At 42.8% G+C, this 15,935-nt stretch overlaps 1 protein-coding gene across 3 annotated transcripts in view; it reads left to right on the top strand.

Moving 5' to 3' along the window:
- The window catches only part of foxred1 (FAD-dependent oxidoreductase domain containing 1), a 42,087-nt gene that overhangs the window by 6,851 nt on the left and 19,301 nt on the right, over positions 1-15,935 (top strand). For 2 of the 3 annotated variants that reach the window (XM_072238416.1, XM_072238418.1), the window contains exons 2-7: positions 3,494-3,714; positions 4,411-4,521; positions 5,903-6,021; positions 7,401-7,415; positions 8,220-8,314; positions 10,065-10,166. In XM_072238416.1, the coding sequence (XP_072094517.1) occupies positions 3,494-3,714; positions 4,411-4,521; positions 5,903-6,021; positions 7,401-7,415; positions 8,220-8,314; positions 10,065-10,166 (663 nt within the window). The remainder of the gene's footprint in view (positions 1-3,493; positions 3,715-4,410; positions 4,522-5,902; positions 6,022-7,400; positions 7,416-8,219; positions 8,315-10,064; positions 10,167-15,935) is intronic. The other variant, XM_072238417.1, reaches the window with a different exon arrangement.

A 15,935-nucleotide genomic window follows, 5' to 3' on the forward strand; every position in this document is an offset into this window, starting at 1 on the left:
GCAAATGCCATGTTAGCATTCATTTCAAGAGGTCTAGAGTACAAGAGCAAAGATGTGATGCTGAGGCTTTATAAGGCACTGGTGAGGCCTCACCTTGAGTATTGTGAACAGTTTTGGGCTTCTCATCTTAGAAAAGATGTGCTGACACTGGAGAGGGACCAGAGGAGGTTCACAAGGATGATTCCAGGAATGAAAGAGTTACCATATGAGGAACGTTTGATGGCTCTGGGTCTGTACTTGCTGGAATTGAAAAGGATGAGGGGGGATCTCATTGAACCCTTTCAAATGTTGAAAGGCCTAGACAGAGTAGATGTGGACAGGATGTTTCCCATGGTGGGAGAGTCTAGGACAAGAGGACACGGCCTCAGGATAGAGGGGCGCCCTTTCAAAGCAGAGATGCGGAAAAATTTCTTTAGCCAAAGGGTGGTGAATTTGTGGAATTTGTTGCCACATGCAGCTGCGGAGGCCAGGTCGTTGAGTGTATTTAAGGCAGAGATTGGTAGGTTCTTGATTGGACATGGCATCAAAGGTCATGGGGAGAAGGCTGGTAACTGGGATTGAGGGGGAGATTTAAAAATAAAGGATCAGTCATGATTGAATGGTGGAGCAGACTCGATGGGCCAGATGGCCTAATTCTGCTTCTATGTTTTATAGTCTTAAAATTTTTTTTATTATAAATTTCAGTGGTTAATGGCGAGCTGACTGTGCTCCCTGCTGACAGCAAAATTCCAGTTCCTTGTGTCAGTCAGGTGACGCTGACTAAATCAGCTTGGGTCAGTAAAATTTGACATTGAAAATTGTGCATCCCAGTTGTCATGTGAGCAGCTACTTTTTGAAGCAAACCTTTATAGGCTCTTCTTCAAACTCTGCCCGTGTGGATCATAGATCCTTACTGGGAGGAATACCTTTGCAGTTAGCATTAGTTTCAAAGGTACATTTAATGTCAGAGAAATGTATACAATACAGATAATGAAATTTTTTTCTTCGCAATGTTATGTACCCCGTCACTGGGTTGCCAAACCAGCAGAAATGGACCACTAGTTGGAGTCTGGATTACTGGAAGCTAATAAAGTTTTATTAAAGAAATAAGTAACACAGTGCTCTAATCGTACGGGTATTAATGCAACAGGTTAGCAATGATAAAACACACATGTACACAGAACTAGGGTAATAGGAATCAACCAAGCTCTATCGCAGTCTAGGGGTAAAATGGTCAGTCTCAAGTGACGCAGAGTTCAGTTCAGCTTAGTACAGTTTGCAGTAATCGCTGTTTTGCTGTTGGGGGGGGGGGAGAGAGAGAGAAATGCAAATTTTGATTCAAGCAGACCTTTGATGTTCTTCGCAGTTGGCTTTCGGGTGGACCCTTTTATGTCTTCTATCCCGCTGTGGTCACCGACTGTGACCCCTCCGTTCCGGATATGACTGTTCTTCCGCGGTGAACCCAGTACCCAGGCAAGGGTGGACGCACACACCAGGTTCCCACCGATCGTACCTTTTCACCCTGTTAGTCTATGGTCGGTTCCCTCGAACCAGACCTCCAAACTCCCACCAGCTTGTGGGGGGCACACTGCCCTTCCAGGGTCTCGTTATCTCGTGATCTCGTGGTGTCTGTCGTGCCTTAGCGAACCTGTTCTTTTTATCCCCCTGCTGGGGTATCGCCTGTCCATCAAACTTCAAACGGTTCAGGTTCTATGCAACTGGTCTGTCAGTATTCTGATGTGTGTCTCTTTTCGTTATCTCTCTCTCCTCTCTCATTAACATTTTGAACGTTTCTCCATTGTCTCCCTTATCTCTCTCTCTCATTAGCATCAATCGTCTGATAATTTGGTTTGTCGTCACAGCAACCGTCCACGAAAACGGGAGTACCCCAAAGAATGAATGACAGTTAAATGTTAGAACCTCAAAGCTCCCCCCTCCCACGCACATGCAGCAGCAAGGCAATGACACCCCCCCCCCCACCAGCAAAAAAAAGCATCGGCGCCCCCCACTGAGCACTCAAGCATGCAGCAAAGCATCAATAAAGACACAGACTTGCAGTACCCCAAAGACTACTCATTCACCCAGTATTCGACATACCACAGGCTCTCTCTTTCTCCCTAATAAGGAAAAAAGAGGTGTCTGTGTTTCACAGCGAGAGGGGAGACATAACAAACAGCTCACTGGTTTATGATGTTAAAAGTCTGTTGCATCACTTTTTCCAAGCTCTGTGCCCAAAGAACTTGGGTCTTTGAGCACACACCCAGATATCTTCTGTCTCCCACAACACACCGATTCCCTGCAGCGGCACCGACCTCAAGCCTGCCCACCTCCAGAGCCACGAAATCCCGAAGCTCCGAAGATGAGCTAATAATCTAGGCCATGCCCTCGGTATATTGAATAACGGCCAGCTCTGAGACCCCGAGAGCAGGTCCCATTCCCACAAAGAACCGAAGTCAGTATGTAACTCCAGTTCAGGGTTTTCAAAAGAGCCCTGAAAGGGAAAAATAGAGATATTAAAGATAGAAATAGAGCTGTTTCCAAGGATGCAAGCAAAGGAGTTGCAATTGGGTGCCATTGTCTCCTAAGCTCCTGAGTTCTGTATTGAGTGCAAAATTACTGTGTTAGGTCTTCTTGAAATAGAGTTGTTTTAGCAGATTGGATATCTGTGTTAAGAAAAACATGTAAAATAGTCTATATGGGACTGCCTATTGACTTTGGACTGCTGTCAGTTCTCCATATTCTCAATTTATGTTGTTCCTATGACTGTTATTTCTTCCACTGCCAAAATTCAAACTTTGGAATGCATTCTAAAATCTTGTAGTCATAGAGACTCTTCGTAAATTCTGTCTTTGACCTGGTTGGCCAAGTAGGTCCTAAAGCTAGTTTGGTGTCAAATTGAATACAGTGCTCCCTGCCTTAATTTTTTTTTTCTTTTGGTGTGAACTCTCCAAGACAGTTATCAACTACTTTCAAAATTAATTGTCCCACTCAAAATTTGGTATCTTACCAATGTTCAACAAGTAAACAGCTCCAACTAGCCACTCAGTTGGCAACTGTGGTTGTTAGCACATGCACACCAGAAATGTTAGTTTGATTCCTGATCTATATTAAGCCATTTCTAAACAGGGTATTAATAAGCAGTACAACTTTTTCCACGGATGCTGCTAGGCCCAAATTTTATTTCAGATTTACAGTATCTGCAGTTTTATGATTTTCATTTAGCAGTGGGACTTTTGGGCTTCCTAGGAGCATAATCTATTTTGAAGCCTGATTATATTTTACTGTTGGATTGTGCACGTGTATGGGGTGATGATTGAAGATTTGTGTTACTGTCTAATGATGTACCACTGTGAAGGTATGCAAAACTCCTTTACTGAGCAGCACACAAAATGCTGGAGAAATTCAGCAAGTCAAGCAGCATCTATAGAGGAGAATAAACAGTTGAATTTTTTTCAGGCTGAGAACTGTCATCTATAGAATCTCTTGTGTTTAAAATATCTCATTTCTTTTCCAGATCTAGAAAATGAATTTGCCAAATTCAAACACAAAGTCAAGGAAGCACTCCCTGGTAGTGATTGGAGCCCCTTGCACCAGACCTCTGGCTTACCTCCTGAGTGGGCTGATGTCGTCATCATTGGAGGAGGGGTAGTAGGTTGGTCTACTGCATACTGGTTGAAGAAAAAAGAGGCAGTCCGGGAAGGAGTTCGTGTGGTGGTAGTAGAGAGAGACCCAACTGTGAGTGGACATCTATCAGAGAAATTATTCATTTACTGAGACAAACACTTCCTTGTGCATTGCGATAATAAAACAGATCTTAATGTTAGCATAAAAATCTTCAGCAATAGCATGTATTACTCTAGTATCTTTAATATAACTAGCAACTTCACATCAAGCAATATTTGATAGTCAGATTGACTGTTTAGAGTCTAACATTGGTCAAATAACTGTTTTAAATTGATGTTCGAAGTCATGCTTGCATCATGAATTAAATTCTTTACTAAAGCCCCTTTGTCCCTCCACATATTTTAAGTTTTAACAAGCATCTTTAAAAACCAAACTCTTGGACTAATCCTTTGTCTTAATAGCTCCTAAACTGCCTGGGGTTCTGTTTTGAATTAAAATGTTTTCCATTACTAGTGCTAATGATATTTAGAGTGGCTATTGGTACGGTGTTAGAGGCTATTCAGTTCATTGTGCTCCTTGAAAGTGTTATTCCATTAATCCTACTTACTTGCTTTTTATCCATAGCCTTTCCATTGTTTCCTTTCCAACCAAATATCCAATTCCCTTTTGTAAGTTACTGCTTTGACTCTGCTTCAGCACAGATCAGAGGTAGGGGTGACGATGTTGCCAATCTGAAAAGCACAGCAGTTTATAAGGATGAACATGTCCAGTAGCATTTTACTGAATTCCTCCTTTCTCTCCATGTAGTATTCCAGATCCTCCACAGTCTTGTCAGTGGGAGGGATTCGCCAACAGTTCTCTCTGCCAGAAAATATCCATCTGTCAATTGAGTCTGCTCGTTTTCTTCGCAATATCCAGGTACTGATGGAATGCACGGCTCTTATCTCATCATGCTAGCTGTTGCCTAGTATTTTTGGTTTTCCTAATTGAGCCTGGGTTGGAATCTTTATGTAAGATTAGAAGTTTTAAATGAAAATCCAGCTTTAGTAGTTTTTCACTTTATCTGAAACATTATTCTTCATAAGAACAAGCCAGTGAGTGGTGGGAAAGCACGGTTGAGTCTGATTCTTCTCCCAGGACAAAGGAACCCTTGGCAAATTTGACCTTTCTCCTCCCCTGCACACACATCCCACTAGCAAAGCTTAGAGAACAAAGCTACTATGTCCTCAATCTGAAAGAAAAATAAAATGATCACCTCAGGTGCATGTTGCAGTCACTGTCGTAATGTCGGAAACATGGCGCAGAATAAGGCCCACACAGCTCCCATAAATATTGACGAGGTAATGATGTTGATTGTGGGATAGCTAATAGCCAGGATTACCAGAGGAAGGTTCCCCCGTTATAATGAAATGGTATCATGAATTTTTTTAACCTCAGTTTAACGTATTATTCAATAGACAGGACAGCATTCTTTTGAACTACATTTCGTCATGAGTCATAGAGAGAGATACAGCACAGAAACAAGCCCTTGAACTCTCTTGAGTCTACACCAACATGCAAGCTCCATTTGCTAGCACAGTTTATCCAAAAGGTCATTCTTAAGGCCAGTTTACAAGTCACCATTTAATTTTTTTTGAATATGGAAAGAAACCTAGCGTTTGGAAGAAACCACACGGACAGTCCTGTTAAGCAGTATCTCAGGGTCAAGTATGTATTGGTTTTGCTCTTGTCTTGTGGCTGACGAGGCTAATGTTGAACCTGAAAATTTTGCTGTAGGTGGGACAGGAGGATCTTGGCTGGGTGTGTACTTGTTCCACTCTTTTGCTATTTTAAGTGGGCTTCCATATGCTCCCAATGAAATGGTGTAAAATTCTCTATATAGACAACCCCCCCCCCCGCCATTAGGGCTGTTTGGGTAATGGAAATTTGCCCTTGCAGAATTCACAAATCACTTCCCAGAAATTTGAGATGTGGAGTAAAATTTTCTGAGTTTTTGTGGGGAAGGATAAAACAATAAACACACCATTTAGTCTTTTTTTTGTTTTCAGTGTTGCTGACCATAGTATCAAAGTCTCCAGAACTAATCTTTCTTGATTGGCCTAGTGGAATATTTGAGAAATCGTACGCAACATAGTAATGTATTTAAATAATTATTAAATTTGTAGCCTCTGAACCATTGGATGGGACATTGGTCTTCTATAATTAGGAACAATGTGTGGTAAATGAATAGTGTCCTTGGTAGAGTAATCTAAAGAAAGACTAATGATGAGGTGAAGCTCATTGTATGTTTGCCCAACAGGAACACTTGAACGTAGTGAATGAGGACCCTGTGGATATTCACTTTAATCCATCAGGATATCTCTTTTTAGCTGGGAAGGAGCAGAGCGATATCTTGGCAGAAAATTACAATATTCAGAGGTGAGATACTTTAATAATAAAGCCCTACCATACAAGGAATTAGTGAAGAGTTGATGAACAGGGATTATCTGTTACTTTTAATGACTTTTTTTCTTCCAGTTTTTTTGGTTGTCTTTATAAAATGCAGACTCATTTTGCAGTGGGGGTGCCTTTTTTTTTCAAATGCATATTTTTGTCAAGCTCATAGAATTAGTACCCTACTAAATCTTAGGAATACAGCTAAATCCAATCCTAGAACTTAAAAAAAAGACCACTGATACCATAAAACTGAAATTTAAAACTAAAACTTCCATATTTTACTCTCAAATCAGGCAGGATTTTTAGTGAGCAAAACAGGATTGACATTTTAGGTTGATTTGCATTAGATTGCAGGGGACTGTCTTGTCTCCCTTTCTCTTCACCAATTACACCTCGGACTTCAACTACTGCACAGAGTCTTGTCATCTTCAGAAGTTTTCGGATCACTCTGCCATAGTTGCATGCATCAGCAAGGGAGATGAGGCTGAGTACAGGGCTACGGTAGGAAACTTTGTCACATGGTGTGAGCAGAATTATCTGCAGCTTAATGTGAAAAAGACTAAGGAGCTGGTGGTAGACCTGAGGAGAGCTAAGGCACCGGTGACCCCTGTTTCCATCCAGGGGGTCAGTGTGGACATGGTGGAGGATTAAAAATACCTGGGGATACAAATTGACAATAAACTGGACTGGTCAAAGAACACTGAGGCTGTCTACAAGAAGGGTCAGAGCCGTCTCTACTTCCTGAGGAGACTGAGGTCCTTTAACAGCTGTCGGACGATGCTGAGGATGTTCTACGAGTCTGTGGTGGCCAGTGCTATCATGTTTGCTGTTGTGTGCTGGGGCAGCAGGCTGAGGGTAGCAGACACCAACAGAATCAACAAACTCATTCATAAGGCCAGTGATGTTGTGGGGATAGAACTGGACTCTTTGACGGCGGTGTCTGAAAAGAGGATGCTGTCCAAGTTGCATGCCATCTTGGACAATGTCTCCCATCCACTACATAATGTACTGGTTGGGCACAGGAGTACATTCAGCCAGAGACTCATTCCACTGAGATGCAGCACTGAGCATCATAGGAAGTCATTCCTGCCTGTGGCCATCAAACTTTACAACTCCTCCCTTGGAGAGTCAGACACCCTGAGCCAATAGGCTGGTCCTGGACTTATTTCCTGGCATAATTTACATATTACTATTTAATTATTTATGGTTTTATCACTATTTAATTATTAATAGTGCAACTGTAACGAAAACCAATTTCCCTCGGGATCAATAAAGTATGACTATGACTAGAACTGAGTTTTGGCAGTGTTCTAATTAAAGGTCATTGACCTGAAATATTCTTTCTGTTCTTCTCTCTATAGACACTGCCTGCTTTGGTGAGTATTTCTGGTATCTTCAGCTTAGAGCCCAATCCTATTGTAACAGGTGTACAGTATATACTAGAAAATTATTAGCATTACAAAAGGTTTGATTTCCTTGTGGCCACCCATTTCAGTTTCACTTCCCATTCTCATTCTGACTTGTCAGTCGTTAGCTTCCTCTGCTGCCATGATGAAGCCACACTTGCGTTGGAGGAGCAATACTTCATATTCCATCTGTTTAACATGAACGTCAATTTCTCCACCTTCCAGTGACTTGCTGAGTTCCTCCAGAATTTTGTGTGTTGCTCAAGATATCTAGCATCTGCAGAATTTCTTTAAGAAAATTCTTACTGAGTTTGTCTTGTTGATTAGATGGGGATCGGAATACTCATTTACTAGCTTGGCTTCCAAAGAATGATCTATTTGCTCTCTACTGTCTAGCTCAAGGGTTCCCAACCTTTTTTATGCCATGGAGTCTTGCCATTAACCAAGGGGTCCTTGGATGCCAGGTTGGGAACCCCTGGAGTGGGACTGTGACGAAGGGAAGCATTTTTACAATGATGCAGCTTGGGAGCTGCCAGTTCTCAGTGTAACAGATCAATGATGCTTGATTTATAGCATTGTGGATCAGTGGAGGATTGGGTTTCTTTCACTTGTCATTAGTGGTAAGAAACTGAGAAGTTGATCTTCAGAAGCAGTTACTTCAGACCCTTTATGTAGACATAGCGGCATTGCGTTGTGGGGTGAATCTACAATAATGTCAAAGTGAAATGTAAAGAGCGATATGAAGGTGGAATTTATGTAATGTTTGGTTCTCAGGAGTCAGGGAGCAGCAGTCACTCTCTTAACACCTCAGCAGTTACAGAGGAAGTTCCCATGGATCAACACAGATGGCATTGCTTTGGCTTCATATGGTGAGTCCATCTTGGAAAGTAACTGATAATAAAAATTATAATTATTTAAAAACTGACTATTTTGAAGAATGTGTGAAATATCATTGCATTTTAGCGGGCTGTTGTTAAAACTACTAAATGCTGGTCAAGTGTAGAACAACTAAATCCAGCATGTAATACTATTCAACCCCAGCACACTGCATCACCCAAGCTCTGAAGAAGAAAACTGAAAGCTGTTTTTCCATTCATTGGAGCAGCCAAACTGTTGAATTTCTCAATGACATCTGTTTTGAAATAGTAGAAATGTTATACCGTGGTCTCCTGATTACCAAGAATGAGGATAGGTCTATCTGAAATTTAAAATCTATGATTAGCAGATTGGAGGGATTTGCATCTAACATTCTCTGTTGAATTTTAATACTCACCATAAAATTGCACTACTTACTATAAAATGGCTGATCTTAACAAATTGCAATTAAAGAGATCTCCACAATCTCATGATAGCACCGTTCATGAAAATCCATGGTTATGGCGATAAGGCAGGAACTGGATACTGATTGTGGATGATCAGCCATGATCACAGTGAATGGCGGTGCTGGCTCGAAGGGCCGAATGGCCTACTCCTGCACCTATTGTCTATTGTCCAAATTCCATTTCATGCTCCCAATATTAATGTAATGTAGTAAGTGTTCCTGGTCGTGAGTTTGTAAGTGAAAAAGAGTTGAACATCTCTTGATACTGACGTCCGACTTGTATCTCCCCCTTTCCCAGTTCTAACAAAAAGTCACAGACCCAAACTGTTGACTGTTTCTCTTTCCATAAATGGTGCTTGTCCTTCTAGGTTTTCTGACATTTACTCTTTATTTTAGATTTCCAGCATCTATGTAGAGTGGTGTATTTTCCCCATTTTCCCCTTAACCAAGAATTAGATTGTGAGATAATGTTTTGTTTCTGAAGTTCCAGTTTGTGGGATTGTATTTAATTGCAGTTACAAAAGAGACCAAAAAACAACGCAGAGAGAACTTGGTGAATATCACAACAACAGATATCTTTTTATGGATTAACCTTGGTAAACGACCTGAGCTTATTTAGTTAAGTGTTAAGAAAACCATTATGCACACATGGAATATGGTCAAAAGTTTATCAACTATTTGGCTTTATGAAATGCCTAAAGGAAGAAAGAAAGGCTGAAATTCCAGAGCTGAAGGCATGAGTCCCAGTGTAAAGGTAATTTAAGTTTAGTTATGATGAAGTAGGCCATGAAACGTTTTAGGTAAGATTGAAAATTTAAAAATCAAAGCATTGTGCAATTGAAAACCCATGTATGTCAACAACTTTGGCAGATAAAAATCCATTATTACCAATTTGATATATTGATGAACTATTGGGAATATAGATTTTAAGGCTGAAAAAGGTTGCACTACATGATTCCAAAAGCAGAAGAGGAATTTTGTTGTGCATACTCGTCAACCAAAAGCATCAGTGATTAAAGAAAAAAGACGCATGTGCTTACTTCCCACTTCCAAGTAATTTGATTCAATCATTGGTTTTAAGTGCATCTGATGGGCATTTAAGATCATTAGTTTTCAATTTGTGCTTTGTAATTGTACCTGGACCAAAACTGAAATTCTGCTGTCTATGGAATGACTGGCATTGGGATAGCAAATGTTACCCTAAAAGGATCTAGGTGGAAGTAAAACTCCAGTAAAATGAAAATGCAAACTTTTCTGAATTTGCCTACAAGTTGTTCATTTTATGATCTGTGGCGTAGGTTTGGAGAATGAAGGCTGGTTCGATCCCTGGCTACTACTGAATGCATTCCGTAGGAAGGCCATCTCAATGGGCGTTCATCAGTGTCATGGAGAGGTGGTGGGTAAGGACATGTGTATATTTAAAAACGCAAGTAGCCGCAGGAGTAGGTCATTTGGGCCATCAAACCTGCTATGCCTTTCGTGTCTCACTTTTCTATCTTAACACCATTATCCAGCAGTGTCCCATTGACCCTTGATTATGTTAATGTGCAGAAATATTCAGTGCTGTTTTATTTTGTTTTGAGTGAACTCAACAACTGAGCCTCCTCAGCTTTTTTGGCTAGAGAGTACATCACCCTTTGTATGAAGACATTTCTGCTAATCTTAGTCCTAAATATCTTGACCCTTATTCTCCAACTGTGTTCCTTGGTCAGGGAAAACATACTCCTTCCACCTGGCTTGTCAAGCCTTTCAAGCAGTTGGCCTCTAATCAATTGGGTTTTGCAGCTCCTTGACAGTTGGAAGTTGTTTGTAGGAGCTCATTTTACAGATTAAGCTGATAATCTTGGTCACTTTTATGTGCCATTGTCTGAAAGAGAGAATTTAATTCATACGGTACCTTCTTTTACACCCAGTTGTTGCTGAAATGGGAGTACAGCCAATGAGTCACTGTTAATGTCTGAGACACAAATATAATCCATCCAATTGAGTTGCCATCACAAAGCCCACAGCAATATGAGAAGTAAATCTAAGAATACTTGGTTCCATTCTTTTTGCCACTCACAATGTGGTGTATAAATACTGTTTTGTTCTGTGCATCTTATTGTGAAGAAAATATTTGAAAGATGGATGCTGTTTCCATAAGATGTAGGCCATTTGGCTCATCGAGTCTGTTCTGCCATTTGACCTTAGCTGATTTATTTTCTCTCTCAACCGCATTCTCCTGCCCTCTCCCTGTAACCTTTGATGCCCTTACTAATCAAGAACCTGTCAAACTCTGCTTTAAACATCGTCAGCTCCTGGGTACACAGAGGCTCCATCTTCCTCTCACCCCAACCCTCCCCTCTCCATTGACACCCCCAGCCTCCCCCCTCCCCCCTCTGATCCCAGCTCTCATCTGTGCCGGGTCTTTACCATCCCCTCCGACCTTCAACTGTCGGAGGCAGAGCGCTCTATCCTCAGTAGGGGCCTCACCTTTTTCCCCCTTCGCCCACACCTCAGCGAGTTCCGTGTTCGCCACGATGCGGAACTCTTCTTCCGCAGTCTCCGTCTCCGAGCCTACTTCTTCGGCAAGGACTCTTCCACCCCCACCGATGACCCCTTCTCCCGTCTTCAACCCTCCTCTTCTTCATGGACACCCCGCTCTGGTCTTCTGCCTGCTCTGGATCTCTTTATCGCTAATTGCCGACGGGACATCAACCGTCTCGACTTCACCGCACCTTGTCCCCATTCCAACCTCACTGCTTCGGAATGCTCTGCTCTCCACTCCCTCCGCACTAATCCTAACCTTATTATTAAACCCGCCGATAAGGGGGGTGCTGTTGTAGTCTGGCGTACTGACCTCTACCTTGCCGAGGCACAGCGACAACTCGCGGATACCTCCTCTTATTTACCCCTCAATCGTGACCCCACTAAGGAGCACCAGGCCATTGTCTCCCACACCATCACCGATTTTATCCGCTCAGGGGATCTCCCATCCACTGCTACCAACCTTATAGTTCCCACACCTCGCACTTCCCGTTTCTGTCTCCTACCCAAGATCCACAAACCTGCCTGTCCTGGCCGACCTATTGTCTCAGCTTGCTCCTGTCCTACCGAACTCGTTTCTGCATACCTCAACACGGTTTTATCCCCCCTTGTTCAATCCCTTCCTACCTATGTTCGTGACACTTCTCACGCTCTTAAACTTTTCGATGATTTTAAGTTCCCTGGCCCCCACCGCTTTATTTTCACCATGGATGTCCAGTCCCTATATACTTCCATCCCCCATCAGGAAGGTCTCAAAGCTCCACGCTTCTTTTTGGATTCCAGACCTAATCAGTTCCCCTGTACCACCACTCTGCTCCGTCTAGCGGAATTAGACCTTACTCTTAATAATTTCTCCTTTGGCTCCTCCCACTTCCTCCAAACTAAAGGTGTAGCTATGGGCACCCGTATGGGTCCTAGCTATGCCTGCCTTTTTGTTGGCTTTGTGGAACAATCTATGTTCCGTGCCTATTCTGGTATCTGTCCCCCACTTTTCCTTCGCTACATCGACGACTGCATTGGCGCTGCTTCCTGCACGCATGCAGAACTCGTTGACTTTATTAACTTTGCCTCCAACTTTCACCCTGCCCTCAAGTTTACCTGGTCCATTTCCGACACCTCCCTCCCCTTTCCAGATCTTTCTGTCTCTGTCTCTGGAGACAGCTTATCCACTGATGTCTACTATAAGCCTACTGACTCTCACAGCTATCTGGACTATTCCTCTTCTCACCCTGTCTCTTGCAAAAACGCCATCCCCTTCTCGCAATTCCTCCGTCTCCGCTGCATCTGCTCTCAGGATGAGGCTTTTCATTCTAGGACGAGGGAGATGTCTTCCTTTTTTTAAAGAAAGGGGCTTCCCTTCCTCCACTATCAACTCTGCTCTTAAACGCATCTCCCCCATTTCACGTACATCTGCTCTCACTCCATCCTCCCGCCACCCCACGGAATAGGGTTCCCCTGGTCCTCACCTACCACCCCACCAGCCTCCGGGTCCAACATATTATTCTTCGTAACTTCCGCCACCAACGGGATCCCACCACTAAGCACATCTTTCCCTCCCCCCCCCCCCCCCCGCTTTCCGCAGGGATCACTCCCTACGTGACTCCCTTGTCCATTCGTCCCCACCATCCCTCCCCACTGATCTCCCTCCTGGCACTTATCCGTGTAAGCGGAACAAGTGCTACACATGCCCTTACACTTCCTCCCTTACCACCATTCAGGGCCCCAAACAGTCCTTCCAGGTGAGGCGACACCTCACCTGTTAGTCGGCTGGGGTGATATACTGCGTCCGGTCCTCCTGATGTGGGCTTCTATATATTGGCGAGACCCGACGCAGACTGGGAGACCGCTCTGCTCTGTCCGCCAGAGAAAGCAGGATCTCCCAGTGACCACACATTTTAATTCCACATCCCATTCCCATTCTGACATGTCTATCCACGGCCTCCTCTATTGTAAAGATGAAGCCACACTCAGGTTGGAGGAACAACACCTTGTATTCCGTCTGGGTAGCCTCCAACCTGATGGCATGAACATTGACTTCTCTAACTTCCGCTAATGCCCCACCTCCCCCTCGTACCCCATCTGTTATTTATTTTTATACACACATTCTTTCTCTCACTCTCCTTTTTCTCCCTCTGTCCCTCTGAATATACCCCTTGCCCATCCTCTGGGTCCCCCCCCCCCCGCCTTGTCTTTCTTCCCGGACCTCCTGTCCCATGATCCTCTCGTATCCCTTTTGCCAATTACCTGTCCAGCTCTTGGCTCTATCCCTCCCCCTCCTGTCTTCTCCTATCATTTTGGATCTCCCCCTCCCCCTCCAACTTTCAAATCTCTTAGTCACTCTTCCTTCAGTTAGTCCTGATGAAGGTCTTGGCCTGAAACGTCGACTGTACCTCTTCCTAGAGATACTGCCTGGCCTGCTGCGTTCACCAGCAACTTTGATGTGTGTTGTTTAAATATAGCCAATGACTTGGCCTCCATAGCTGTCTGTGGCAATGAATTCTACAGATTCACCACCCTCTGGCTGAAGATATTCATCCTCATCTCTGTTCTAAAGGGGCGTCCTACTTTGAGGTTGTGTTCTCTGGTCCTGGACTCCCCCACCAGAGGAAACATCCACTTCTCGCTCAGCAGTTCCACAGCATGATTTCACTCGGGCATTGTCTGAGTTCTGTAAGTTCAGCCAGCGATGGTTCCAAGAGGTTCAATGAAAAGAAATGTGGCAAATACTCCATTTCCTTCTCCCTCCCTCATGCCAACTATTTAATATTAATTCTTCACATTTATTCAGCTCGCTTTTGCTGTCAATTGCCATCATGTTAGGCAGTGGGTTGTTCCACTGGAAAAAATGCAGAAAGGATTTACAAGGATAATGCCAGACTGGAGATTCTGAGTCAAAAGGAGAGGTCGGCCAGGCTAGATCATTATTCTTTGGGGCGTAAGAGAGTGAGGGATGACCTTGTAGCTACAGTATGTTTAGAAATTAAGAGCCGTTGATAAGGTGGATAAGTCTTTTCCCCAAGGTAGGGGAGTCCAAATTGAGGAGTTGTTTATTTAGGATGAGAGAGAAAAGGGACCTAATTGCAATTTTTTCATGCAGCAGGTAGTGAGACGCTAGAGGAAGTGATTGAGATACAACAGTATCATTTAAAAAGCACTTGAATAGGTGCATACAGTGGCAGGATGTGGAGGGATATGGGCCAAATGCAGGAAATAGGACTAGCTGGGTGATCACCATGGTCAGCATGAACTTGTTGGGCCAAAGGGCTTCTATCCATGCTCTTTGCTCAGACTAAATTTATTGTCAGGACAGACGTATCCAGTGTATAAATGCCATGAAAAATAGCTGTTTGCAGCAGCTGTAGCTCGGTACAGAATTGGCAAACCTAAAATTACATATAGTAACAGATTATATACAATTTGCATGACAAAATAAACACAACGTTAGCATAAATTGAGTATAGTCTGAGGTAGTATTTGGGTTTTTTCATATCAGTTCAAGAACCTGATGGCAGTGGGGAAGAAGTTGTTGAACCTTGAAGTGTGTGCCTTCCTATTTCTGTATTTCCTGCCTGATAGCAGCAACAAGAAGACCTAGGCGATGGGTGTCCTTCGGTGGAACAATTGCCCCAAAGACCTTGGCTTTTTTATATTTGAAAAACCAGCCATGAATAATAGTTGTTTTTGCTAGTTAGCTAGTATCTAGAAAGATTAGTTTCCAGCCTCCGATGAATATTTAGGTTTATTTTAGCACCTTAGCTGCTATTCCAGCTGAGATAGGCTGTCAGCATAAATTTGGAATTGATCAAAAATCTTGTGATCGTATGACCTAGTTTGTAACTATAACCTGGTTAATTCTGGATCTGCTATTACCTCTATTGTTAAGTTTCACATACAACTAGCTTCAGGGGTCAGAGAAGTTAAGTAAATTGTCCATGTTTTGCTAATATCACATTGGCAACTGCAAACCATTGGGTGTGGTTTTTGGCAGTGAATGTGAATTCTTAAGTTAAAATGTGGCAGCACAATAACAGGGTACAAAATTAGTGCAGAAAATAGCAGATTTAGAAATGGTGCCACACAGTTATCAGAAAGCTGCTCAGTAGGAAAACAGAAGAAAAGCAATCCTTGAACATTGAATAAACAAAATGATAGTAGAGTTTCAGAACGTGCTACAATCTGAAGTAAAATTACCAAGTGCTTTGCCCACACCTGAGGCACATTACATTCTGTATTGCAGCTCCATTTTTTTCTCTAAAGGTGAAACATATTTGATTATAATCATAACTTTTTCAGCAAACTATAAACCCAGTGTGGAGAGGCTTGACCCTATTTCTTAGCCTAGGTGTTGTGGGGGGGGGGGGGGGAAGCTTATTTTTCACTTGAATTCATCCATTCTGTACAGAAAATTCTGTTATGCTTTAGTTTACAAAATTCCAAAACTTAAGGTAAAACGTGTTTGCTTATACAATGGAAAGTAACATTGTGTTGTCAAGTTTTTATTAAACTGCTTTGGATCTTGCCAACTAAATACTTGAGAATTTCTGCAGAACTTTGCCTGATATGCTATAGATCTTCACCCTCCTTTTCTGACACCCTAACCAACCCATGATGCTCTTTTCCTTGTGTAGTCCCATGATTTATTG

Source organism: Mobula birostris, chromosome 20, assembly GCF_030028105.1.
Source record: "Mobula birostris isolate sMobBir1 chromosome 20, sMobBir1.hap1, whole genome shotgun sequence".
Lineage (NCBI taxonomy): Eukaryota > Metazoa > Chordata > Chondrichthyes > Myliobatiformes > Myliobatidae > Mobula > Mobula birostris.